Raw genomic sequence first — 27,668 nt, forward strand, 5'->3', positions numbered from 1 at the left:
TATCGGGATACCGACGATCGAATCTCGGGCAAGTATCATACCGCTAGACAAAGGGAATTGTATACGGGATTGATTAAGTCCTTGACATCGTGGTTCATCCGATGAGATCATCGTGGAACATGTGGGAACCAACATGGGTATCCAGATCCCGCTGTTGGTTATTGACCGGAGAACGTCTCGGTCATGTCTGCATGGTTCCCGAACCCGTAGGGTCTACACACTTAAGGTTCGATGACGCTAGGGTTATAAGGAATAGATATACGTGGTTACCGAATGTTGTTCGGAGTCCCGGATGAGATCCCGGACGTCACGAGGAGTTCTGGAATGGTCCGGAGGTAAAGATTTATATATGGGAAGTCCTGTTTTGGTCACCGGAAAGGTTTCGGGGTTTATCGGTAACGTGACGGGACCACCGGGAGGGTCCCGGGGGTCCACCAAGTGGGGCCACTAGCCCCGGAGGGCTGCATGGGCCAAGTGTGGGAGGGGACCAGCCCCAGGTGGGCTGGTGCGCCCCCCACCAAGGCCCAAGGCGCCTCCAAGAGGGGAGGGGGGCAAACCCTAGGGCAGATGGGCCCTAAGGCCCACCCCAGGTGCGCCTCCCCCTCTCCCCCTTGTGGCCGCCACCTAGATGGGATCTGGGGGCTGCCGCCACCCCTAGGGAGGGAACCCTAGGTGGGGGCGCAGCCCCTCCCCTTCCCCTATATATACTTGAGGTTTGGGCTGCCCAACACACACGAGTTCCTCTCCTTCTTGGCGCAGCCCTACCCCTCTCCCTCCTCGTCTCTTGCGGTGCTTGGCGAAGCCCTGCTGGAGTACCACGCTCCTCCACCACCACCACGCCGTTGTGCTGCTACTGGATGGGTCTTCCTCAACCTCTCCCTCTCTCCTTGCTGGATCAAGGCATGGGAGACGTACCTGGCTTTACGTGTGTTGAACGCGGAGGTGCCGTTCGTTCGGCACTAGGATCTCCGGTGATCTGGATCACGACGAGTACGACTCCTTCAACCCCGTTCTCTTGAACGCTTCCGCTTAGCGATCTACAAGGGTATGTAGATGCATTCTCCTTCCCCTCGTTGCTGGTTTCTCCATAGATAGATCTTGGTGACACGTAGGAAAATTTTGAATTTATGCTACGTTCCCCAACAGAAAAATAGTGCCATGTGTGGAGAGAAGATTGCGGATGGTGATGTTGTCGAATTCTTTCCCGTTGTCAGGTTGCAAAGCTCGGATAGGGCGACCAAATTGTGTAGACACGTAAGAGTAGAAGGCTGTAAGGGTGGCAGCAACTTCGGACTTCTTACGCAGTGGGAAGGTCCACACGAAGTGAGAATAGTCATCCAAAATAACAAGATAATATGAAAAACCTACTAGCAATGGGAGAGGTCCAGACATCACTATGGACTAATTCAAAAGGTAACAATGCAACTGTGGATGAAGCACTAAAGGGAAGGCGAACATGTTTGCCCAGACGGCATGCGTGACAAGAATGCGCATCCGTTTTATTACATGTAAAAGAAAAATCCCTAACTATTTGAGGAAGAGCAGTGGAGCTAGGATGACCGAGACGAGCGTGCCAAAGATCGACGCCGACAGAAAAGGCAACTGGCCCAGCATGAGTGGATGATGGAGGCTGGACTGAGTACGTATCGCCGGGGCTGTCACAGCGGTGAAGAACCATCCGGGTGAGGGCGTCCTTAACAGAAAACCCAACTTCGTCAAATTCCACAGTAATAGAGTTATCACGAGAAAGTTTACGGACACAGACTAAGTTTTGAATAAGTTCAGGAGACACAAGAACATTATTGAGATAAAGTGGTCTAGAGTTCGAAGGAAAACTAGTGGAACCAATATGAGTGATAGGAAGACCGGCACCATTACCGACAATGATACGAGAGGAAGTGTGAATAGGAGACGCGGAAGAGAGGTTACCCGGATAAGCGGCCATATGGGAAGATGCACCGGTGTCCATAAACCAGTCACCACCGCTGGAATATGCCCCGGTCGGAGGCTGTTGATGCAGTGCAGCAAGGAGAGCTGGATCGTAGGAGACCGGCGCCTAGTAGCCCGTGTAGCCAGTCACTCTGGCGCTAGGGTGTGGCCCGCCATAGCCAACCGGAGCAGGAGAGTAGTAGGGTTATGGGGCGACCGGGCCGGGTTGCTGACCGGCGAAGAAAGCCTGATGACCGGATGGTCCGGGCCCGAGGAGACTCGGAGCGGGAGGGCGGGGCACGGGCATGGTGTAGGCATGCACAAACCCGGTCCAGGGGTTGTGGCCGCCCCCCCAAGGTGGCGTCGGCTGCTGCTGGGGAGCCCCGGCGCGCGGCTGCGGCTGCTGCTGGCCTTTGCCACGGCCACGGCGCCGCTGGCGCGGCTGCTGCTGCTGTTGCTGCTGCGGCGGATGTTGAGGAAGAGCCGCTGGAGCCGCGGGAGCCGGAGGCCGCGGCTGGTATGGGGCGCCATAGGCGCCATGTTGCGTGGGAGAAGCCGCGGGTCGGGGCGCCTGGTACGGCCCCGGAAAGCCGGGGGGCGCGCTCATGGGAGCAGGGCCGCCGCGTGAGTAGCCGGCAGTGAAAGCGGTGTGAACGTCACATGAGCGAAGATGCTTCAACCGGCGTTCCTCGAGACGTAGATATGCCACCGCGCGCTCGTAGGTAGGGTTCGCCATGAGGGTGAGGTTGGAGGCGGCGTTGCCGAGATCCTCATTGAGGCCGGCGGTGAGGGTGGAGAGTAGCAACTCATCGCCCACCTTGAAACCGATGTCGTTGAGCTCGTCGGAGAGAGTCTTGAGGCGCATGCAGTAGTCGTCGACGGAGGAGTCGTTTTGGTGACACCCGAAAAACTCATGCTGCAGAAAGACGATCCGTTGGAGCTTGTTGTCGGTGAAGAGGCCAACGATTTTGTTCCACACCGTGCATGCATCGTCCTTGTCGCGAACGATGATGTGGAAGATGTCCTTGGACACGGTGAGGAAGAGCCACCTGATGATGGTGGTGTCGATCGCCAGCCAGTCGGCGTCGCGGTTCAGGACGAAGAGGTTGGCGGTGCCGTCGATGTGATCCTGCAGGTTATACTCACGGAAGAGGAGATTGAAGTATGTCTTCCAGGCATAAAAGTTCGCCTCTTTGTGGGAGAGGATGACCAGAACGCGACGTTCGATGGGAACATCGCAGATGTAGGCAGGGTCGGGCAGGGTGGCAGCAGAGGAGCCGGCGGAGGAGTCGAAGGGGTTCGGCGGACGGACGGCCGGAGGAGTGGAGGCGGCGCTGCGGTGGGAGAGATCAGAACCGGACATGGCTGCTGGTTCGGTTTTGGCTGGGTAGGGTTAGGGTTTCGGTGGCTAGCAGTGGTTTGGAAGCAGCGGGGCAGGGCGATCGAGAGGCGGGCGTGCGAGGCGAGCAGGGTCGATCGGGAGGCGGGCGTGCGAGGCGAGGCAAAGGGGCAGCGGGCAGCCGAGCGGATCGGCGAGGCGTAGGCGAGCGGAAGGCGAGGCGTGCGAGGCGAGCAGAGGGATCGGGAGGCGAGGCTAGATACGGCGGCGGCGAAGAATCTGCGACGCGGGCGTAGCGAAGGGGCTAGCGGCGGCGGCTCGGAAGCAACGGCGACGCGGCTAGGGCAGGAATCGAGTTTAGGCTGATACCATATAGAGGATTATGCAACTCACAATATATTGATCGAGTGCAATACGCACGTATATATAAGTACAAAGGGTAGCCACGTCCTCAACTATACATGGAAGGGGGAGGGCTTGTTGTACAAGAAATACACATATATATCTACATCTCAACAACTTGGTTAACTCAACTTAAAAATTGTCAAGCATGTATTTTAAAGTTTTAAATGTGTACAAAAAAATTTCATATGTATAAAAAATGTATACATGAAAAATACATTCTAAAAATTGTTAATCATGTACTTGAAAAGAGTATAACTAATATGTTTATATGTACACACAAAAATATACAATCCGTGTGAAAAAGTTAGTCATCAAAATATATCAAGACATATATTTTTATAAATGCTAATTATGTATTTATCAAATGTTAAATGTTTATATAAAAATGTTCGTGATGCATACGAAAAATGGACATTCTGTGGGAATAATGTTTATTTCCATTAAAATATTGGTCAACACGTATTTCAAAATTTGTAGTCATGTATTCAAAAAGGTGTTCAAAACATGTATTTGAAAAAGTACATCGTATATTTGTGAAATGTTCAATGTGTATCTTAAAATTTTCATGTGTAATTAAACATGTACATTATGTAATGAAAAAAAGTAGACATGTGTTAATAAAATCAGGAAAACCAACAAAGAAACAAATGAAAAGCGAAGAAAACGAAAGAAAAAAAATGAAGGAACCCGGGAAGGTAACCAACGAAACCAAAGTAATACAAAGGAAAAAAATTCAAAACCTCCAATGAAAAAGAGTGAAAACAGTTAAAATTGCGAAAGAAAGAAAATAAAAAGCAAAAGAAAAGGAAAAAGTAAAAGGAAAAGAAAAAGGAACAAAAACCAACGAAAACCATAAATAAAAACATAGAAAAACGGAAAATAAGTAAAAAGATGTTAATTTTTTATAAAAGAATGTTCCTATTGTATAAAAACAGTACAATCTCTATGAAAAAAGGAGATCTGAAAAATTATATTTAAAAAAATGTTAAACATGTATTTCAAAAATGATAAACGTTTATAATAAATTCTCCTGCTATATACGAAAAATGTACAGCTTATACGAAAAAAGGTTAAAAAAACGAAAATGGAGAGGGGAAAATAAAACCGAGAAGAAAAATGAAAAAATGACGATCACCCATTTAAATAAAGCTAAACATGTATTAAAAATGTTCCCGATGCAAAAAAATATGTACAACATACTATATGAAATAAAGTGGACATCAAGACATATATTTTATAATAATAATAATAATAATAATAATAATAATAATAAAAATAATAAGAATATATTTACAACATGTGAAACATGTATGTAAAAAAGTTCATGATGTATACGAAGGATGTACATTCTGTCAGAAAAAGCTTTGTTGCCATTAAAAAATGCTGATCTTGTATTTGAATTTCTTTGATCATGTATTCAAAAAAGTGTTCAAAACATGTGTTTAAAAAAAATACATCTTGTATTTATAAAATGTTCAACATATATCATAAAAATGTTTCACGTATAACTAAAAGAAAATTCCTTATTTGACACTGTCTTAAAATCCGATTCCTTATTTGACACTAGAAATTTTTTTCTTCACTAGTCCTAAATTTTATTCCCTATACGACATTTCCGTCTATTTTGAGCCTAAATGACACCTGAAAAAACGATTTTGCCCCTCATGCGGTATGTGTGTGCGCGCGCGTGTGTTGTTGCGTGTGTGGGTGCACACGCACATGTGTGCTGCTGCTGCATGTGTGTCTGCATGTGTGCCGTTGCGTCTGTGTTTGCTACTGCGTGTGTACGTGCGCGCGCGTGTGTGTGTTGTTGCATGCCTATGTGATGCCTGCATGTGTCCTGCTGCTGCGTGTGTGTGTGTGTACTGTGCTGCTTGCGTATGTGTTGCTGCGTGTGTGCGCACGTGCATGTGTGTTGCTGCGTGTGTGTGTGCGTGTGTGTGTGCACGTGCGCGTGCGTGTTGTTGCGTGTGTGTGTGTGTGCGTGCGTGTGTGTTGGTGCATGTGTATGTGTTGCTGCGTGTGTGCTTCTGCCCTCGCACTGGTATTGTGTGTGTGCGCTATTGCCCCCTACACACATACCACATGAGGGGCAAAAGAGTCTTTTCAGGTGTCATTTAGGCTCAAAATGAACGAAAATGTCATATAGAAAATAAAATTTAGAACTTGTGTCAAATAAGGAAGCAGATTTTAAGATAGTGTCAAATAAGAAATTCTCTCTATAACTAAACATGTACATTATGTAATGAAAAAAAGTTGACATGTGTTGATAAAATTAAGATAAACGACAAAGAAACAAAAGAAAAGTTAAGAAAATCAATGAAAAATGAAGAAACCCAGGAAAGAAACCAAGGACACCAAAGTAAAACTACAAAAAAAGGCAAAATTGAAGATATTCAATGCAAAAGAGTGAGAATAGTGAATACTCAGAAAGAAAGAAAATAAAAACAAAAGTTAAAAATAAAAAGACAAAGAAAAAACCAACAAAAACCATAAAGAAAGACAATAAATAACTAAAAAACCCAAAGAAAAAAATATGCAGAACAGTAAAATTGACAAAGAAACAAAGGAAAAAAATAAAAATTAAAGCAAAAACAATTAAAACCATGAAAGAGACTATGAAACCAAAAAACGAAAAACACCGGTGAAGAAATAAAGAACAAAAAACAGAAAAAAAACAAAAGAGAAGAAAAATAAACCAAGCGAATGAGCGCAGCAAATGCAGCCAGCAACAACAAATGAGCGAACGAACACACGAAAATGTGCCGGCCTAGTACTACAGCGCGCAGGAAAAACATTCCGGCGAGGCGGGTGGAGCGTACATCTCACTGTAAGCGAGATATAGCTCCCACGCGGTTTGATTACGTTTTTCTTCTCTCCGAGCTTTCCGGGGTTATAGGGGCGAAATAGTAGGTCCGATTATTAAGTTAACATAATTTATTCGAATCAGTTAATCATATAATTTAACACTATTCACTGTACGCAGAAAATACATACAAGATTGTAGTAAATGATATAAAGTATGCCGGCTTAGTCTTTGAAACATGCTTATAGAGGTAGAATATGCGTGTGTTCGTTCATATGGGTGAATATGTGCGCGTGTATGTAAGCGTTTGTGTTTGTGTTAAAAAAACTTAAAGTATAATCGGCTAATCGCTAGTAGGGTTTCTGCGGCCTGAAGCATCAATCAATCCACGTACACACCAAGCTACTAGTAATTTGGAGTCCCACGAAACAGCTGCAGCGCCTTGTCCCTGGCCATCCCGCCCTCCACGGCGACGAACAGCAGGATCCCCAGCGTGGCGGCGGCCTGGTCCGCCGTCTTCACCCCCATCTTGTCAAACGCCGGGAACGTTTCCGGGCCCTTTTTCTCCGGCTTCTTCTTGTCTTGTTTATTAGGCTTCTCTTCTTCATATTTATCCGTCTTGAGCAGCGCCGCGGAGAGGTCCTGCCACCCGTTCACCTGCGCCTTCATCTCCCCGGTGATGGCCCCTTTGTTCTTCGCCGCCCTCGGGTGCATCAGGCCGGCCACGAACCCCGAGACGGTCTGGAACCGCGCGGCCTCGTTCACCATGAGCAGCAGCGCCACCACGGCCTCCCTCGCCTGCTGCTGCTTGGCGCCCGAGCCGGCGTCGGCCGCGGTGCGCCCGGCGAGCGCGTTCACGGCCTCGGCCATCTGCTGCGGGCCGAGCGCGACGCCGGCCAGCTTGTCCGTGTCGCCGAGGAGGTCGCGGTAGGTGCCGCCGAAGCCCAGGTGGGTGGCGCCCGCGATGATGCGGGGGGTGAGCTCCCACCACGCGCCGTTGCTGCTCCGGAAGCCCTCCAGGTAGAGGTTGTCGGCCCGGATGGCGAGCGTGAGCGTGCTGGTCCGCGTCCTGAGCACCACGTGGAACCACCGGCGCGGCGGGGTGCCGGGCGGGTCCGCCGGCGGCAGCACGGGGACGTTGTGGGAGTAGTGCTTCGTGTTGGCCAGCCTGCTGCGGATGCCGGCGATGAAGCTGGTGTACTTGTCGCTGCTCTCCACGTCGAATGACGCCACGAAGCGTGGGTTGGTGGCCATGGTTCGATGAGATGGACAAAGTAATGGGAGATCGATGATGGAAGGATGGACGAAGAAGAACGAGTTGGCGATGAATTTATAGGCAACAGGCGCGCATATATGCTTGCTAGTTGAATCAATGAAGAAGCCAAGGCCAACTTCGATTTGCAGCACAGCACACCTGGTCATGCCTGGGATGTATTGAACCGGCGACATCATTCAGCGTGGAATGGGTCGCGGCATCTTGAACTGGCGACATTTCTCCAGAAGGGTGGACCAAGTCTGGCACTTTGGCCTCAAATACATGTTACGTGATGGGAAGATGCAAAATTTACAGAAGTGATCGCGAGATTGGTGTGACAAGCAACACTAAATTGTAGTAAATCTAATAATGCATCTAATTTGACTTCATTCCATTACCTCGGTCCCAAAAAAATTGTCTGAAATCTGTTTAGATACGAATGTATCTAGTGCCGGTATCTAACATATTCGTATATAAACAAATCTAAGATAAAACAAATTGGTCGGAGTGAGTATTAGTATTAAAGTCCCGTAGAAGTGACCACTGCTGAATTGCCAAAATAGTTACTTTTCTGGTTCACGGGGAGACCAGTAATTACCTAGCTTTTGGGCTAGCATTTAGAGCATGGTTAATAATAAAGCGAACTGCTGGCTATATGATGTTGCCATATTATCTATAGTCATCATTTATAGTCACTCATACAACAAGATTAGCTATAAGGTTGACTATGAGATTAGTACTTCCTTCGTTTTTATTTACTCTGCATATTAGATTTAACTGAAGTCAAATTTCATAAAGTTTAATCAAGTTTATAGAAAACAATATAAACATTTACCATACCAAATGTATATGATGTGAAAGTACATTCAACAGTGATTTAATGATATTGATTTGTTATTGTATATATTAATATTTTTATTTATAAACTTTGTCAAAGTTTGCAAAGATTGACTTTAACCAAAGCTAATACACGGACTAAATAAAAACGGAGGGAGTACTTTTACTCATCATCTCTCTGTCTCTTTCTTCATATTTATTGCATATGCTAGGAGCACATGTATAGCCAGACTTTTGCATGAGAGCCCACTCCCCTTAATTTTTCATGTCTCTCTTCTTTACATAGAAAAAATTGTCATGTAAGCATGCTATAAACCTGCTATTGTACTTGCTCTTACAGCAAGACTATTGCTAAACCACCCGCGACACTTTTGTAGGTCTTATAGATATATCTTCCCACTATTGCTAAACCACCAGCGCCACTTTTGTCGATAAGAGCAAGTACAATAGAGAGGTTATAGCCCACTTACATGGCACTTTTGCCTATGTGGAGGAGAGATGTAAAAAAATAAAGGGAGTGGGCTCTCATGCAAGAGCCTAGCTATATGCATACTCTTAGGCAAATACAATTAATGTGAAGAAAGAGAAAGAGATAAGATAGAAAAAAAATTCTAATGTAATAGCCAACCTTATAGCCGATACTATTGTATGAGTGAATATGAATGATGACTATATATGACATGGCGGTTTCATATAGCCAACAACTGGCTATACTATTAACCATGCTCTAAGTCTTGTAAGGTTTCTTAGCAGTTAAATGTTTACCGTCAACTTCCTCTGGTGAATCGCTTGGTGGATGCTGATCTCTGTCGCTTCTGTTGGACTTGCTCCGGTTGTCATTGACGACTTCCGCCCCACCTTGCGGAGCTCCCCAAATAAGGCTTTTGTTTCTCTAGATCTGATTTTGGCTTAAATACCTTCTTCTACTCCCAAATAACGCTGGTGGATAGGGTGACCAGTGGTAGGGGTTGGTCATGGCTTGCAACTTCTAGAACAATCCTCGTTTTTTGACAAAACGCTCTTATATTATGAAACGGAGGGAGTAGTCGACTAGTCTAGCAGAATGGTCACTTCCCTCCCATATATCTCTAGCTTTTTTATCAACGAAAATCCCCTCCTTTGAGGTCTCCTTGACCTTGATAAGCACACTGGTGTACATGAGATATGTGGAATAAACAAGTTTACAGAGAAGTCAACATACATAACGCAACCGAGAAAACAACGTTCACCGCATATAGCCATCTTGATGTAGATAGTGTTGAGGCCATGATTCTACTGCTACATATCAGTTCTCAAAGTGCTCACTTATTTGCCACCCTAGACCCACATGGTTTCTAAGAAAAAAATGTTAGAATATCTTGCATAATTGCATGAAGCAGTGAATAGGAAGACACTTAATTCAAAATTTTACACAATGCTAGCTATGAAAAGTATTTAATCAACGCTTTGTCATCAACTGCCGGCTAAATAAAAATGAAATAATATTACGAAACCCTTTTATCGTAAACAAGCAATTGGAATGGGAATAAACTGAAAACTATGCAACTTCAAACAAAAATCCGGTGAGTCACGAAAGATTTTGAGAAGTAAAGGCAGCCTGATGCAGGTAGCTCCTACTTGTGCAGGGTCCCAAGAAAGATTTTGAGAAGTACGAAAAAACGAAAAAAAGATGTGGAATATTGGTCCAGGATTGTATGAACACGAAAACGAACAAAATGAAGAAAAAGTTGGGAACATCAAAACTAATAGTGAAGAATGATAAGATTCAGACAGCCTGAGAGATACACGAACAAAAATTAGTAACTAAAGAAAAAATTGAAATACAAAATTTATTATGTAATTATATTGGTGGTCTTACAAAAACTCAATGAGGTGGAGGGGTGAATGGACTTCTTTTGTCACAAAAACTAACCCATTTTGAGCAATTCTCCATTTTAAGCTGTTACACATGCATTTCTTGATTTAGTCATTAAAATTCATTTACTCTAATTGTAACCTATATTTTTATTCTTGGTCCGATTGATGGTTTTTGTGAAATTGACACTTCGAATGTTGTCTAGTGATTCAAAATGGTTTTGGGTTTTCCTTTTGACTTTTTTCATGCATACACAACATCCTCGCCATATGATCATAACCACTATATTTTTCTATCACGTTTAGAAAATATGGAAACATGAAAATGCCGCTAAATTTGAAGGTGCAATATCTTCTTTGTACAAATTTATGCCTAAACTTATTCCAAATTAAACCATATATTGCAACGAAACCATGTTAGCTGATGTTTTAGACAATGCCTCTTAAAAGCCTTTGTTTATGCCGAATTCTACGAGATAAAAATATACAGTAAAACCGCTTGTCCTTAAAGATTAATTTGTCTTACTTCGATGAATTGTTGGTATGTATGTGTGTTTTATTCTACCATAGTATATATCCTGTGTGATCTAAAGTGTGTGATATAAATATCGCAATAGTGATTTTTCTGAGTGCATTATCTATAGGGTTTGCGAGTAAAGAACGAGAGTTCTAGAGCATATGAGGCCTGTATGAGTGATATATCCTGAAATAATTAGTATCGCTTTCTTTTCACTATCTAATACGGTGAAATAGTGTCAGCTTAGAAAATTTCCCCCGACCCCACGTTCCTCCTCCTAGGCGGTGTCCCACCCCTCTCCATCAACCCCCTCACTGCTGCAGAAGGACGTGAATGGACTAAGCCTATGTCGCGTAGCCTAGGCAAGGCTTCCTCCCCTCGCGATGATGTGGGGCGGAGCTTCGCTCTATGGCATGGAAGCGGCTCCCCTGACGTACGTTGCCTGCAGTTGTGGCACTGCCATGTGGGCCTGTTTTTCAATGAGCCCACCTGTCACTGATGGAACGGCACCCTGGCAGCGACTATCATCGTGGTTGTGGCAAACCACGGTGATGGTCGTGGCTGTCTGGACCCGTTCTTGGCCCGTGTGAGCCTAGGGCATGTTCGCACGTCAACAACATGGCTCTGGCAGTGCGGTGCTGGCTAGCTCCGACGAGGCATGGTGTGTGGGGCCTGTAGATGGACGTCCGCGTCATGCTTTGGTCGCGTCGTGAGCTAGTGGAGATGGTCGGATCTAGGCCTGCGTGTGCCGCGACCGAGGTGCCCATGTGGTCGCCCGTTGTCTGCCTGTTGGCCAGTTGCATGTTCCAATAAACTTTTGGCCATCTCAAGCGTGAAAGCTCCTCTTCAGCGCCCACACGCGCCCCTTCGTGGGCCGGACCAAGAACGACGAGAACACTCACAGCGAGCGTGCCAGTTGGTTTCCCATTTGGTTAATCATGGTTGGTTGCTTAATTTTTTGATAAAAAACATTTTTTTGGAAAAATATCAGAAATTCAGAAAAGTTTGCAAAAAATCAGAAAGATCATCAAATTGAAAAAAAATCATTAATTTTGAATAATAATTCACAAATATAAAAGTTCATTGTACTTGAAAAATGTTTTTTAAAAGTTCACATTTTTGGGAAAAAATATCATTTGTTTTAAAAGTTCACAAAACTGAAAAAGTTAATTGTTTTTTTAAATCATCAATTAAAAAAACATTAATTTTGAAAGAAAAAATTATCAGTTTTACAAAACATCACAAATTTTAAAATAGTTCATAGATTTTAAAAAAAAGTTCATCAATTTTTTTTAAAAAAATCATGCATTTTGAAAAAAGAAAAAAGTAAAGAAAAATAAAATAAACATAAACATAAAAAGAAAGGGAAAACAAATAAAACTGGTCCAGAAAACCCAAATCGAAAAAGGAAAAAATGGCTGGGAAGCTTCTGGAAGCTTTTCAAAACCGGGGAGAGAAATGCCTCTGGTGCGTTGGGCAAGGCGCTGAATAAGATTTGGCCTCGAGCGCGTTGAGCCCCATCCTGCCTCGTTGGCGGACTTAGAGCATTTTTTGGATGTATAGGGGTCTATGTGAAGACGCTATGTGAAAGCCTGTCCATCCCTCGGAGGCTCGAGAGCAACTGTTGTGCGCCCAACATACATGTGCATAGCTCTTCGGCAACATAGCGTGCGTATCACAAGGTATGTCTGATAAGCAACTTCTGGTTGAAGATTAAGTTATGATGACAACAAAAGGATTTTAAACTTTTAGAGCATCTCCAACAGCTGCTCTATAATGAATCGACAATCATGGTCCCTCGCTTTTGAGATCAAAAGCACAGCTGCAACAGCTGTCCTATTTGTAAAATTTGCTCTAATTTTTTTTAGGCAACCCTAAATACAACATCACGTGTTACAAATGTACACCAGCCGTGTAGTCGTCACAAATTTTTAGGGCAGCAGGGGACCGCAAAAAATGACTGTTTTACATCACGTTATGACAAAAACACTGCTTCAACACAAAAAGACAAATATGAAGCCTTTAAGGTCTCTTCCGCCTGTTCACCCCAATCAGCTTCCCACTTCTTTTGTGGTTGCATATTGTGCACGTTTGAAGCCTTGAAGGTCTCTATGCAAAGATCGCCACAACCACCCTGCACCTTACCAACCCTCCGTCGAACCTGAGATCCTGCCTATGGCGGGCCTCCCTCACCTGCAACGCCGCGATTTAAAGAAACTGAGGAGAGGTCTCTTGCCATTGGGATGATGAAAAGTTGGGTCATTGTTGGCTGATATAGTGTATAGGGCAACTCTAATCGGTCCCTTAAAAGTCAAAAGAGGATCCGGATGAGTAAAGTTAGAGGAGTAAATTTATCCTTCTTTATAGGTGGTCGCACCTAGCCGATCCCCTAAAATTTAGTGGAGTAAAAAAATGTATAGATTTTATGCTTTAGCCGCATGAACTTCAAACACTTAATAATATACATCATAAAAACATTGAAATTAAAGCATGCATAACATAACCGTCATAACATATAGTTTCATCATCGTGATTTTTAAATAAAAACATGCGTAGTTTATCCAAAAGACATCACTTCAAACACATGTATATGTTGTGGATCGAGCCAATCAATGGCATGCACGAACTCAAACGAGGTGGTCGCCGAAGAAAACATCACCGCCACCACCACCTCCTCCACATTAGCCATCTCCTCTTCTTCGGCCGCCTCGTCTTGTTCTATGTCTTTGGTCACTTCAGCCGCCTTCGATTGATACCAAATTGATTCATAGTTGAGCTCATCAAGCCCCATTGTTGCCGAGGACTCCGTAGACGCTAATAATCCTGTCTTGTTCATCTCCGCACTATGACAACGAAACAAACAAACTTCATCACCATCGGCTACCAACAATCACCATCCACTGAGATGATGAAGATGATTTTTTTTACCTTGTCGGCATTTCATCGAGGATTTGGCGGCAGCGACCTTTCTTGCCAGCTGCCGCCTTCGGACGCGTCGGAGCAGTGCCCGTAAGTGTTGCCGGAGACGCTGCATGAGGCGCCAGCCTTGGAGGGTGTCATTGTGGCCTTCTTCTTCTTCTTCTTGGCGGCCTCCTCAGCGATGGTCGGCGGGCTGGCGAAGGGGTCCGGGCAATCCATTCCGATCGAAGGGCCGGTCATGGGTGGCGGCTGCGGCGGGAATGGATCCGGTGCGAGGGTGGGAGAAGGTGGCGGACCATTTTCCTCAGCCGTGCGAGGAGTGGGTATATTTAGGAAGAATGTGGAGGGAAGGGGAGGGTTCGGTGTTGGAGGAAATATTTTATACTCTACTAATATGTTTAGGGGATCGACTAGGTACATCATAAGAGAGGAAAACCGAATTTATCTTTCCTTACGGCCCGATAGAGGACCGGTTAGAGTTGCGAAAGTGCTATTGTGAGCTCGAGCTCACAGGCACCCTTTGCTACAGTACAAACGAAAAAATATTTAAAAAGTTCAAAAAAATCTGAATTTTTTTGGCAACAAACATTGATATATTTTTCACATGCGTGCAAATTTTCATGACAAAATGACATTCATGCAGGTCTCGGCAAAAAAAACAAAATCGATGCTCCAAAATGCTTCCAAAAACAGTTTTTTTGGAGCATGATTTTGTTTTTTTTGCCGACACCTCCACAAATGTCATTTCATCACGAAAATTGGCACGCATGTAGAAATAACATCAAAGTTTCTTGACAACAAATTTCAGATTTTTTTGAATTTTTTTACTATTTTTTCGGATTTTACTGTTTATCCAGGATCACTGGTGCCCGGGATCAATTCCTCCACGTCCTTACTTTTCCTTTCTTCGGGTGATTAGCGTCTGCTGGGCTAGTTGCCTGAACCTGTCGTGTGCCGTTGTTTTTATTTCTCTGTAGCGGAACCTGCTATTTGCCTGATCATAGGCTTCATTAAAAAAACTGGAGCCGGGATTGATCGTCTTTTTTTCTATAAAAAATATTATGCTTGCAGCTTGACACGGGTACTTTCCTTCCCAATTACTACCGTGACTTTTGCGCCTTTGATCATGTAGCATGTAGTAACATGTGTACTCGGAAGTCAAAAGACAGAGCTGATCCAAGTTAGCATCAACAAATCGCGAGACGACAGCTGCAGATTTCTTATTCAAGTTAGCAGCCATGGTCAGTGGCTGCCCTCGGTAGAAGGATCGAGTTCGAGTCTTCGAGACGCTGCGAGCCATTCCAAGCTGAGAAAGTGTGAGGAATCGTTCTTGCATCCACTATCTAGTACTAAAATTCCCAGAAGAAAATCAAACCAAATTGCTCTTGGACTAATAGCTAGCAAAGCAATGCGCCCGCCTATAAATTGATCGCCAATTCGCTCATCCTCTCCCATATCTCACAACCCCCCCTATCGCTACTCTATCTATCCATGGCGGCGCAACCGGTGAAGCCAGCGAAGAACGTGGACAAGCCGCTCTTCACCGAGACGTTCAATGTCCAGGCCAGCTCCGCCGACTACATGACCTTCATCACCGGCATCCGCAACAAGCTCGGCAACCCGGGCCACTTCTCCCATAACCGCCCCGTGCTGCCGCCGGTCGAGCCCAACGTCGCGCCTAGCAGGTGGTTCCACATCGTGCTAAAGACCTCGCCGGCTAGCACCGGGCTCACGCTCGCCACCCGCGCCGACAACCTCTACTGGGAGGGCTTCAAGAGCAGCAACGGCACGTGGTGGGAGCTAACCCCGGGCCTCATCCCCGGTGCCACCTACCTCGGGTTCGGCGGCACCTACCGAGACCTCCTCGGCGACACCGACAAGCTGACCAACGTCGCTCTCGGCCGACAGCAGATGGCCGACGCGGTGGCCGCGCTCTACGGGCGCACCAAGGCCGATAAGACCTCCGGCCCGAAGCAGCAGCAGGCGAGGGAGGCGGTGACGACGCTGCTCCTCATGGTGCATGAGGCCACGCGGTTCCAGTCAGTGTCAGCGTTCGTGGCCGGATTGCTGCACCCCAAGACGGTGGAGAAGAAGAGCGGGAAGATCTCCAACGAGCTAAAGGCCCAGGTGAACGGGTGGCAGGACCTGTCCGAAGCACTGCTGAAGACGGACGCGAAGCCCTCGCCAGGAAAGCCGCCAGCGAAGTTCACGCCGATCGAGAAGATGGGCGTGAGGACGGCGGAAGAGGCGGCCACCACGCTGGGGATCCTGCTGTTCGTCGATGTGCCGGGTGGGTTGACGGTGGCCCAAGGGCTGCAGCTGTTTCGTGCGAGTGGGGGGAAATAACTAGTTTTGCAGGTATATCTGCATGAGTATATTATATAATTCGAATAAACATGCTACAGAGCGTGTGACTGATATAAATAAACATGTTTCAGAGTGAGTGAAATGATATAAATGACAAGAAAAAAATATTAATTGGGCTAGCACGCTTAGCCCATTGGAACCCACCTTACCCTCAAAAAAGTTAGCCCTCCCCATATAGTGTTCTCATGGACAGACAAGTAGAGGGTGGCGGGTGCGTCTTTATCTTGCCCCTATTTTATTTTAGAATTTATCTTGATTAGTTTTTAAATTTATCATGCCTCTAGTTAGATTTGTTTTGAGCGGTAGCCTCTAGTGAGATGAAAGAACGGCATTCCCACGCGCGAGAAGATTCAAACCAGCTATCTCCTTCTTCCAGGATGAACTGCCGTAACCATATGGACACAATAGCTGTCGCTAATATTATGTCCTTTTCTCTCCCTCAATTCACCAAGATTATGATTTCTGTCCGTTTTTCCTTTTCCTTTTTTTTTACAAATGCGTGACTTTTTTAATTTGAAGTTTTTTTGTGCAAATTCTTGAACTTTTTTCTCAAAACCCATGGACTTTTTTCAAATGCATGATTTGTTTAAAATTCATGAACTTTTCTTCAAATCGGCGAACTTTTTAAAAATCGATGATTCTTTGTCAAATTATTTCAAAATTGGTGAACTATTTTTTGAAATCAATGATTTTTTTCATTTTTCCATGAACTTTTTAAAAATTGATAAACTTTTTTACATAATTTATGAACTTTTTAAATTTTTTCATGATTTTTTTTCAAAATTGATGAACATTTTTCAAAAATATATGAACTTTTTCAAGTTTGTGAACTTTTTCTTAAAAAAAGATGGGTTTTTTCCAACTCAATAAAAAATTTCAAATTCTTGAATATTTTCAAACACTTGATTTTTTTTAAAAGTCAACGTTCAAGGGGACAACGCATCGGTGAACTGTCAACTTGGCATGGTCAACGATTCTAACAAATTTCTTTGAGGGGTTAACCGGTCTAACACGACCCAACGAGCACCAGCGAAAATACGACTGACGGGAGCGAGCTTTAGTGGGCTGGCCCACACGGGCGGAGTGCGAGCTCTAGCTGCCTAAGCCAGCGTCTAAGGCACTGACTAGGAGCTCCTTGAAAGAATGACTCGTCTCAAGGGAGCTCATAGGGGGTCGGGCTAGTCAAGGGTAGTTGGTTTATTTTGTTCATTTGTAATGTTCTTTTTGTTCTGTTTGATTTTTCTTTTCCATTTTCCATTTTTTTATTTTGGATATTTTAAATATATGTTTAGAAAAATCTTGACTTAGAAAAGTTCACCGTGTATTAAAATGATCACGTAATGTGAAAACAATGTTCACATAATTTGATAAAAACAGTTAACATCATTCGAAAATTTGTTCAAGATATTTATAAAATCTTGACGAGTTGCATAATATGTTCAGGCTTTAAATATATATTATACAATGTAAAAATTTCAGAAAATTTCTATCAAATTGGAGCAGAGAAGTGTTTTCTGAAACAGCCCATAATTTGATAAAAATCGTTCTAGAAATTTTCTAAAAACAGCCCATAGAAGTTTTCTGAAAACACTTACAGAAATTTCAGAAAACACTTACACAAAATCCTCGGGTTGTTTTGATGAGGGGTTTTCAGCAAATTGGAGCAGAGAAGTGGGGTCTTGTTATGAAAATGCCACAATTTACCTTGTAATCATTAGATGCAGATCTAATAGTCAGAAATGACGGATGGCAGACACACCATCATTACCAACTGGGTCTTTATAGGAGTAGAGATAAAAATCGAAGCTAAGAACCATCTAATTTGATCATTGAGATCATGTAAGTACAAAAATCGACCATAAATAGCTACTCCTAGATAAACAAAAGGCTAAGAAAAGAACCCTCCCAAACAGACACTCTCAAGACCTTTCTTGCACAAAATAAATAAAGCAAAGGAAAGCTAGAAAATGGATAGAAAGGAATTAAAAAAATCAAAAAAATAGTCAGATGTTGAGGATTAGGAGTTTCTCTTTCGCTTTCTGTGTCAAGTTGAGAGCCACCACTAGTTAGAGGGTGTCATCCCCATAGAATTTTTCCTTTGATAATGGATAGTATATGAAAATCGAGAAGATAGCAATCACAACCAGTCTCTGCAACAATAGGATATGAAGAACAAGTCGAAACATTAAGGGTGCACATGAACAAGTTATTTAAAAAGAGGAAACAAAACCGTAGTACAGAGCATAGCCTCATTTGCTCTTGGCGGAAAGTAAGTTTGAAAGGAAAAAAGGTAAAATAGTTCAGAGAACTCTGAAAGTTTTAGGCATCCAAGATGCTTGGATGCCCTAGTAGTGTGCAAAAATTTTGTGGTCCATATTTTTTGTGACGAGCTCCTCGAATGTCATTTTGGATTTAAACAATGGGTCCAAATCATTGGATGTGTAATGAAGCGGCTAATGGTTATTTTAGCTATGTAATCCAGTTAACCCCCGTTCAGTTTTCTGTACTACTGATGCTTTAAGTTTCATTGTGTACTTATCACAATTAGAACTGCTTTGATGTGCGGTGTGAGAGTAAACGAGAGAGCTTACTGCAGGTATGAAGGCACACTACTAGTATATATAAGTACATACTCCCTCCGTTTTGTTTTAGTTTGCATATAAAATTTGATCAAAATCAAACTTTGTAAAGTTTGGCTAACTTTATATTAAAAAGTAGAGAAAAATATTTTTTTCATCCCTCAACTCTTCGTGGAGTCTAGCAGGGTGCAAGTTGTCCGGTTTTAGAGTTGAGGGACTAAATCTAGACTCCGTCAAGGATTGAGTGACGAAAAGTATACTTTTCTCTAAAAAGTATCAACATTCACAATATGAAATCAATATTATCAGACGCATCATGAAATCAATATAAATCTGATCAAACTTACGACGCGTTTGGTACCGCGCCGGTAATGTTTTCGCTGTATCGTATTCAGGAAGCGCCGCTTCCGGATATTCTTGCGTAAAACGTGGATTGTTTGGTTACTTCGGCCGAGTCCCGATTTCCAACCCCGGCGAATTCGGGCGGTTTCAATTTCGTGAAGGGCCGTATCAGGAAGCGCGTTTATGGAAAGCATCGTCGCCGAAACAAACGCTCGCTACGGTTTTAGAAACCGATGTAATCGGAAGCCGCCCTTTTTTCGATGAACCAAACGCATCGTTAGTGTAGTTTGACTTCAAAAAAGATTTATACGCGGCGTAAAAAGAAACAAAGGGAGTGCATGACAGTAATGTGACTGGGGCACGCCACTGATAACCAAATTGCACCCGCCACTAATGACGATTTCCGCGGGATTGGTTGCCTGAACCTGTCGCGTGTCGTTGTTTTTATTTGTCCCTACTGGAGGCGGAACCTGCTTCCTTTGCTCTGCCTGATCATAGGCTTCATAACAGAAAAATGGAGCCGATAGTGATCCTCCTGTTTCTCTAAGAAAGATCATGTTTACAGCTCGACACAAGTACCAATCCTTCTCAATTACTACTGTAACTTTTGCGCCTTTGATAATGTAACATATACTCAGAATTCCAAAGACAGAACTGATCCCTGCATCACTAAATCGAGACATGACATCCGCAGATTTCTCATTCAAGTTAGCAACCATGGTAGAAGGATAGCGTTTAAGATGCTGCGACCCATAAATTCCAAGCTGAGAAAGTGTGATGAACTGATCTTCGGCATAAAGAAAGGGATCATCCACTAGTTAATCCCCAGAAGAAAAACATGCCGTCTCCATGCCTGCGTAGCCGTGCAGTGCTGCAAATCAAACGAAATTGAATCTTGGCATCCCCTTCTTTGGACTAGCTAGCTAGGAAAGCAAGCATATGTAAAAGTGAAGGCGTGGAAGCGTATACATGTAGGTAAGGACGCGTGCATGTTATATAAATAATAGGGTTACAATTGGCGGCAGGTTAGTTAGTAGGACAGACCCCTAAACCAAGCAATATACAAAGATAATGATCACCTCCAACAACGCCTTCGTATAAACACACGCGCACACACCACGTAGTAGTATTAGGGTTGACCCTGAAGTCAAGCTATACAAAGATAAGGATCATCTCTGACAACCTACCTTGTATACAACACGTAAGCACAGCATCACGTACAAGTTACATATGACACGTACACGTATACAAAGCCTATCGTTTAACACCATGCACCTGTCGATCGCCTATAAATTCATAACGAGTTCGTTCATCGTCTTCCATATCTCACCCCCCGCTCCATTGATAGTTCGTCTCATCTTAGCTTAATATCCATGGCAGCAAAGATGGCGAAGAACGTGGACAAGCCACTCTTCACGGCGACGTTCAACGTCCAGGCCAGCTCCACCGACTATGTCACCTTCATCACCGGCATCCGCAACAAGCTCCGCAACCCGGGGCAATCCTCCCACAACCGCCCCGTGCTACCGCCGATCGAGCCCAACGTCCCGCCGAGCAGGTGGTTCCACATCGTGCTCAAGACATCGCCGGCCAACACCGGGCTCACACTCGCCACCCGCGCCGACAACCTCTATTGGGAGGGCTTCAAGAGCAGCGACGGCACCTGGTGGGAGCTCACCCCCGGCCTTATCCCCGGTGCCACCTATGTCGGGTTTGGCGGCACCTACCGCGACCTCCTCGGCGACACCGACAAGCTGACCAACGTTGCCCTCGGCCGGCAGCAGATGGCCGACGCGGTGACTGCGCTCCACGGGCGCACCAAGGCCGACAAGACCTCCGGCCCGAAGCAGCAGCAGGCGAGGGAGGCGGTGACGACGCTGCTCCTCATGGTGCACGAGGCCACGCGGTTCCAGACCGTGTCGGGGTTCGTGGCTGGTCTGCTGCACCCCAAGACGGTGGAGAAGAAGAGCGGGAAGATCTCCAACGAGCTAAAGGCCCAGGTGAACGGGTGGCAGGACCTGTCCGAAGCGCTGTTGAAGACGGATGCGAAGCCCCCGGCGGGAAAGCCGCCAGCAAAGTTCACGCCGATCGAGAAGATGGGTGTCAGGACGGCAGAGCAGGCGGCCGCCACCCTGGGGATCCTACTGTTCGTCCAGGTGCCCGGTGGGATGACAGTGGCTCAGGCGCTGGAGCTGTTTCATAAGAGTGGGGGGAAATAGGTAGTTGTGCAGGTATATCTGCATGGGTATCGTATAAGTCAAATAAACATGTCACAGAGTGACTAAATGATATAAATAAATAAACATGTCACAGAGTGAGTGAATGATATAAATAAATAAACATGTCGAGTTCATGTTGGGTCCAACTATAAAATTGCCATCCAACATATGTCTCGCATATGCAAATGCGCGATTTGGCTAGTATAATCTCACACTTACACACATGGATATACTGCGCCATTTCAATATTTTATTTATCGGTTTTATGTTTATACACAGTTGATATTCATTGGATAGGTGGATTTCCTGGGAAAGAAGGTGCAAAGCTTCGAGGCCCAACGGAGCTGAAATGACTCAGTATAGCAATCCCGTCGAGACTAGGCCAGTACCTCGCCGGAGATAGGGGCGACGAGGTTGACTATAGTGCCAGTGGTGCCTGTGAGGGTTCACATGTTTGGGATGTGTGTGTGTTTTTTACAATCGACATGTTTGGAGGTGTTAAGGGCATCTCCAACCGCGACCCGCAAATTTACTCTCGCATCCGTCCGCGAACAGGGGGGGACCAGTCCAAGATCAAGGATGCGGGAGGCGGCCATCCAACGCTGTCCGCATACATTTCAATCCGCATTTGAACTAACCTGACGAAATTCATGAAAACCGGCTCCAGGATGGACAATGCCATCGTAAAGGCTAGCGGGGCGCGTCGGTGTTGGTTGCGGACATCCGGCAATGCCTCTGTGACGATAAGAGACGTATAGCGGCGGCGGCGGAGCTGGAGGGTGCAAATACAAAGCAAGGGGGAGAAGGGGCGGAGTGGAAGGAAACGAGACTAAAACGGGGGACTGGGTGGGCCGGGGGTGTTGGAGTCCTACGTGGCTGCTGCCTGGTTTGAACAATTTTTTATTAAATTTAAAAAATATCTGAATTTCAAGAAATGATGACAAATTTGAAAAATGTTTCCGGATTTTAAAAACTGTTCCTGAATTTGAAAATAAAAATTATCACAAGTTTGAAAAAAATGTTTCCTCATTTTTTAAAGTGTTCCTGAATTTTATAGATATTCATGTATTTAAAAAATGTCCCTCCATTTCAAGAAATATTCACAAAATTAATAATATGCGGCACAATTATTTCCTTTTTGGTTTTACATTTTTATACGAAATTGTAAAAATCATAAAAAAGAAATCAACAAAAGCAAAAAGGAAAGAAAAGCAAATGGGAAAAACTTATAGATAAAACACAAAAGGAAAAAATAAAAGTCTGGGAAGGTTCTGGTACTTTCCTATAAACGGGGGGAACACACTAAAAACCCCGAACTGGCCTGGCACAATATACTGCCTACAATTGCGTGAGTGTGTGCGTTTGCTTGCTAACTGTTGACCTATGATGGGATTCTGAATTATCATCTTTATCCTGCCTCTAGTGAGATTTTTTTTTCTTGAGAATTCTCGCTCAACTTTATTGATTTTTTTAGTCACGCCCAACTTTATTGATGAATCAAAATGTTCTAGTGAGATGGAAGAACAACTTGTCACAATGGAGTTCATAGTGGGCCGGCTAGTCGGGAAGTATTGGTCTGCTTCATTCATTCCTTTTATTCATTTGGTTTCAGCATTTTTTTACTTTCATTTTTTTTGCTTACTTATTTATTTATTTTTTAAACTACTTCAATTATTTTAAAAAAATCTTCACGCATTAAATTTATGTGATGTAAAGCAGTTTTTCACATAACTTGTATTTTTTTTTAATATTTTAAAAAAATGTTCATCACATTTAAAGAACATTCACATGTTTCAAAAATATGATCAACCATTTTATTATATCTTGATAAAATGTAAAACATTGTTCATGAATTTGGAATAATATTTCGTACCAGTGAAAAAAGAACTCATTATGCTTACAAGATGTTTTATTTTCTCTTAAATATTCATTGTGTTAAAAAAATGTTCTCCTTGTATTTAAAGATAAAATGGGCATTTGGCAAATGTTCCTCTTATATTCATAAAAAAAATAAACGTGTATTTGAAAAATATTCAACAAGTATATAAAAAAAGTCATAATTGCATAAAAATATATTCGATGTGCATTTGACAAATTTACAATATGTATTAAGATAAAATGTTCAACATGTATTTGATATATGTTCAAAGTATATCAAAAAAGTAGACAGAGTGTATATGAAAAACGTTCAACATAGATTAAATAGAGTTAACATATGTTTGAAAAATAAGGAACAAAGAAACAAAAAACCAAATAATGCCAATGAAAACTGATACAAGAACACACGGAAACAAAGAAGAAGAAAAACTGCACAGACGAAAATATCCTAAAGTTTGGAACGAAAATATCTCTAAATAGGCTTTCGCCTAGCTTTTATAAATAAAGCAACCACCATGTCCATACAACAAGTTCAAATACCACACTGAAAATAAATAAGTCCACTGAGACAACAACGCAAACATGCCGAGAAAAAGCATAAAAGAAAGATGGAACAAAAAGCCACCAAGTGGGTGGAAGCTCAGGCGATCAGTGGCGAGGCAAGACGGCGCGCTGTAGCAATCAAGGCGTCCACCATGAGTTCAAGCCGGTTGCGATCCCGCTGCCTAGAGAGTGGGTGCCAGTGCTGCATAAGTGCAAGGATATTTTAAGATAGAGTCAGAGGCCCGTATAAGAAAAACCCGCTCATCACCATCTTTCATATCCACACTTACTGTAAAGTCCAAAAACAAATTTATAGTTGCATCTGTAAAATAAATCCAGCTATTTTAGACATCCATTTTCATTTCAACTTGAATGCGGATACTGAATCGTCATATACTTTTCGCTCAAATATGAACGTACAATATTTTGGATTATCCAGATATTCAGCGGCCCCGGTCAAATAGCTTCAAGGTTGCGTCCTCGCCCATGACTACGAGATGCGAGTCACACGGACCTGCATGCCGGATCCGCTGTAGAGCTGGTCACCTAGGAGAGGATTGTCTCGTTCCGTAGTGGTGCAGACATAGAAAGCCGCTCTCGAGGAGTTCGGTCACGACGAATAAGCGTCTGGTCTCTTCTATGGAGCCGATGAACCTGGCCAGCAGGATGCTCTTCACTTTACCCATTCCGGGCATGCGGAAGAAAGTACGCATCACGACCGCCCCACCGACAACGATGGAAACGTGCGCATCGTTCGTGTAAGCATGGGGGACGGAATCCTCGGCGCCGATAGTTGACCTTGCTACCACGGCCAAGGACAGCTGGCGGCGCTTGCCCTTGCTCGTTACACGCCAGTGTGTAGGACTAAGATCCATCCACCTGGCGCCTTCCGAGTCCGCCCGCTGCAAAAATCAACAACAGCTGAGCAACCTCAACAAGCGGCTTGAGACATTATTCCGTCAGCAACCTCTCCGTCGTCCAACCGCAAGCCTTTATCGACTCGCGGAGTTATCTAGGTTATTACAAATTTCTCTAGACAAAAGCATTGGGCGTTTAATGACTACACCTCATATATCCCCAAGAAAATGCTTCTCATTACCATACTAATCCTTACTATCATCGGTTTTTAGAATAGCATTCCATGTATTCTCGCTTCTTACTTTTTACTGGATTGATCTACGGGCTCTCACGTACCTGCGGGGCCTTAGAATCACACATAAAAAAACGTCAATTAAGTAAAGTTAAAATAACGTCACACATAAAAGTAACGTCAATTAAGTGAAGTCATCCAACGATTATCGTGGCCAAATACGTATGGTTGCAACTTGCAAGGCCATTCCTCAGCCCATTGCCTTCAAAGAATTAATCACACATTGCGATCAGATCATAGGGTGCACCGATTACAAGTATGGATAACTCAGGGAAGAATGTCTATAGTTGTGATGGAGGTGATGGTAATGGAGATCAGATGAAAAATGATAGTGGCTAGGGTTTGTGAATGGCTCCTGGTGGTGCTTCGTCGCTTTGCTACAGTTGAATCTAAAAAGATAGTAAAAAATCTCAAGAAAATTAAATCTGATTTCTTTTGCAACAAACTTAATGTGTTTTCACATGCGTACAAATTTTTCCAATGGAATGCCATTTGTGGAGGTCTGGGCAAAAAATGCAAAATTGTTGCTTGAAAAAGATTGTCTTTGGAAGCATTTTGGAGCATCAGTTTTTTCGCAGACAACCCTGAATGTCATTCCATCGCAAAAGTTTGCACGCATGTAAAACACAAATCATTGTTTGTTGTGATTTTTTTGATGTCTTTTCTTGAATTTTTCAAGTATTTTCTTTTAAAATTTTAATGTAGCAAAGAATGTATACGAGCTCGTGCTCAAGTTAGCACTCTGAAGCGCCTTTGATCATGTGTAACATGCACTCAGAAGTCAAAAGACAGAACTGATCCCTGCATCAGTAAATCACGACATGACAGCTCCAGATTTCTTATTATTCAAGTTAGCAGCCATGGCAACTGAAAAAGAAAGAGTTAGCAGCCATGGTGTGGCCTAATCATCGTGTTCGAGATGCTGCGACCCGTTCCAAAGCTTAGAAAGTGTGCGGAACTGATCTTCGGCATAAAGAAAGGGATCACCCAGAAGAAAAACATGCCGTGTCCTTCTTTGGACTAGCTAGTCGGCATAAAGAAAGGGATCACCCAGAAGAAAAACATGCCGTCTCCTTCTTTGGACTAGCTAGCTAGGAAAGCAAGCATATGTAAAAGTGAAGGCATGGAAGCGTATACCTCTATGTAAGGACGCATGCATCTTATATATAGATCAATAGGATTACAATTGGCGGCAGGTTAGTTAGTACTAGCACATACATACCCAAAAAGACTTTTGCCCCGTTTTATAAATAAAGGAAACCACCACAGCCACAAGGTACATAAAAATTCACACCCACACACAAGCAAGTAGTAGCAAGACATAAAGTACGAGGTTCTGCCGAGGACACAACTCAACAAACCCATAAAAAGAGAAAAGAAGAGACAAAGCACACAGCTTAACTAGCACACACATAAACACACGCACTCACATCACGTTACAAGGTACATACTGAGATAAGGATCACCTAAGCCAAGCTATACAAAGATAAGGATCGCCTCTGACAACCTGCCTTGTACAATACATGAACATACGCGCACACACATCACGTAAAAGTTACATATATGACACGTACACATATACAAGCCTATCGTTTAATAGGATGGACCTGTCGATCGCCTATAAATACATCTCCAGTTTGTTCCTCTTCCATATCTCATCCCCTCTCGCTTAATAGTCTGTCTCATCTTGGATTTGTATCCATGGCAGCAAAGATGGCGAAGAACGTGGACAAGCCGCTCTTCACCGCGACGTTCAACATCCAGAGCAGCTCTGCCGACTACGTCACCTTCATCACCGGCATCCGCAACAAGCTCCGCAACCCGGGGCAGTCCTCCCACAACCGCCCCGTGCTGCCACCGATCGAGCCCAACGTCCCGCCGAGCAGGTGGTTCCACATCGTGCTCAAGACATCGCCGGCCAACACAGGGCTCACACTCGCCACCCGCGCCGACAACCTCTACTGGGAGGGCTTCAAGAGCAGCGACGGCACTTGGTGGGAGCTCACCCCAGGCCTTATCCCCGGTGCCACCTATGTCGGGTTCGGCGGCACCTACCGCGACCTTCTCGGCGACACCGACAAGCTGACCAACGTTGCCCTCGGCCGGCAGCAGATGGCCGACGCGGTGACTGCGCTCTACGGGCGCACCAAGGCCGACAAGACCTCCGGCCCGAAGCAGCAGCAGGCGAGGGAGGCGGTGACGACGCTGCTCCTCATGGTGCACGAGGCCACGCGGTTCCAGACCGTGTCGGGGTTCGTGGCTGGCCTGCTGCACCCCAAGACGGTGGAGAAGAAGAGCGGGAAGATCTCCAACGAGCTAAAGGCCCAGGTGAACGGGTGGCAGGACCTGTCCGAAGCGCTGCTGAAGACGGATGCGAAGCCCCCGGCGGGAAAGCCGCCAGCAAAGTTCACGCCGGTCGAAAAGATGGGTGTGAGGACGGCGGAGCAGGCGGCCGCCACCCTGGGGATCCTGCTGTTCGTCCAGGTGCCCGGTGGGATGACGGTGCCCCAGGCGCTCGAGCTGTTTCATAAGAGTGGGGGAAAATAAGTAGTTGTGTAGGTATATCTGCATGGGTATTGTATAAGTCGAATAAACATGTCGCGGAGTGACTGAATGATATAAATAAATAAACATGTCACAGAGTGAGTGAATGATATATAAATAAATAAACATGTCTGAGTTTATGTTGTGTCCAACAGTAAAATTGCTATCCAACATATGTTTTGCAC

General features: G+C 44.4%; 4 protein-coding genes across 4 annotated transcripts; 3 read left to right on the plus strand and 1 right to left on the minus strand.

Moving 5' to 3' along the window:
• Positions 1 to 6,677: 6,677 nt before the first annotated feature.
• LOC119298293 (protein synthesis inhibitor II-like) lies at positions 6,678 to 7,759 on the minus strand. The gene has a single exon (XM_037575750.1). It carries the CDS (start codon positions 7,731 to 7,733, stop codon positions 6,885 to 6,887), a length of 849 nt encoding a protein of 282 aa, XP_037431647.1. The 5' UTR covers positions 7,734 to 7,759; the 3' UTR covers positions 6,678 to 6,884.
• A 7,572-nt stretch (positions 7,760 to 15,331) lies between these two features.
• LOC119298294 (protein synthesis inhibitor II-like) lies at positions 15,332 to 16,300 on the plus strand. Its single transcript, XM_037575751.1, has one exon. The coding sequence runs from the start codon at positions 15,353 to 15,355 to the stop codon at positions 16,205 to 16,207; it is 855 nt and encodes a 284-aa protein (XP_037431648.1). The 5' UTR covers positions 15,332 to 15,352; the 3' UTR covers positions 16,208 to 16,300.
• Positions 16,301 to 20,495: 4,195 nt separating this feature from the next.
• LOC119298296 (protein synthesis inhibitor II-like) lies at positions 20,496 to 21,467 on the plus strand. Its single transcript, XM_037575752.1, has one exon. It carries the CDS (start codon positions 20,523 to 20,525, stop codon positions 21,366 to 21,368), a length of 846 nt encoding a protein of 281 aa, XP_037431649.1. The 5' UTR covers positions 20,496 to 20,522; the 3' UTR covers positions 21,369 to 21,467.
• Positions 21,468 to 26,615: 5,148 nt separating this feature from the next.
• LOC119303797 (protein synthesis inhibitor II-like) lies at positions 26,616 to 27,554 on the plus strand. Its single transcript, XM_037580949.1, has one exon. The coding sequence runs from the start codon at positions 26,641 to 26,643 to the stop codon at positions 27,484 to 27,486; it is 846 nt and encodes a 281-aa protein (XP_037436846.1). The 5' UTR covers positions 26,616 to 26,640; the 3' UTR covers positions 27,487 to 27,554.
• Positions 27,555 to 27,668: the final 114 nt, after the last annotated feature.

This window comes from Triticum dicoccoides, chromosome 5A (genome assembly GCF_002162155.2).
Source record: "Triticum dicoccoides isolate Atlit2015 ecotype Zavitan chromosome 5A, WEW_v2.0, whole genome shotgun sequence".
NCBI classification, from domain to species: Eukaryota; Viridiplantae; Streptophyta; class Magnoliopsida; order Poales; family Poaceae; genus Triticum; species Triticum dicoccoides.

Excerpts from the sequence above, each read along its gene's own strand:
- LOC119298293 (XM_037575750.1), bottom strand. The coding sequence starts at position 7,733 with ATGGCCACCAACCCACGCTTCGTGGCGTCATTCGACGTGGAGAGCAGC.
- LOC119298294 (XM_037575751.1), top strand. The coding sequence starts at position 15,353 with ATGGCGGCGCAACCGGTGAAGCCAGCGAAGAACGTGGACAAGCCGCTC.
- LOC119298296 (XM_037575752.1), top strand. The coding sequence starts at position 20,523 with ATGGCAGCAAAGATGGCGAAGAACGTGGACAAGCCACTCTTCACGGCG.
- LOC119303797 (XM_037580949.1), top strand. The coding sequence starts at position 26,641 with ATGGCAGCAAAGATGGCGAAGAACGTGGACAAGCCGCTCTTCACCGCG.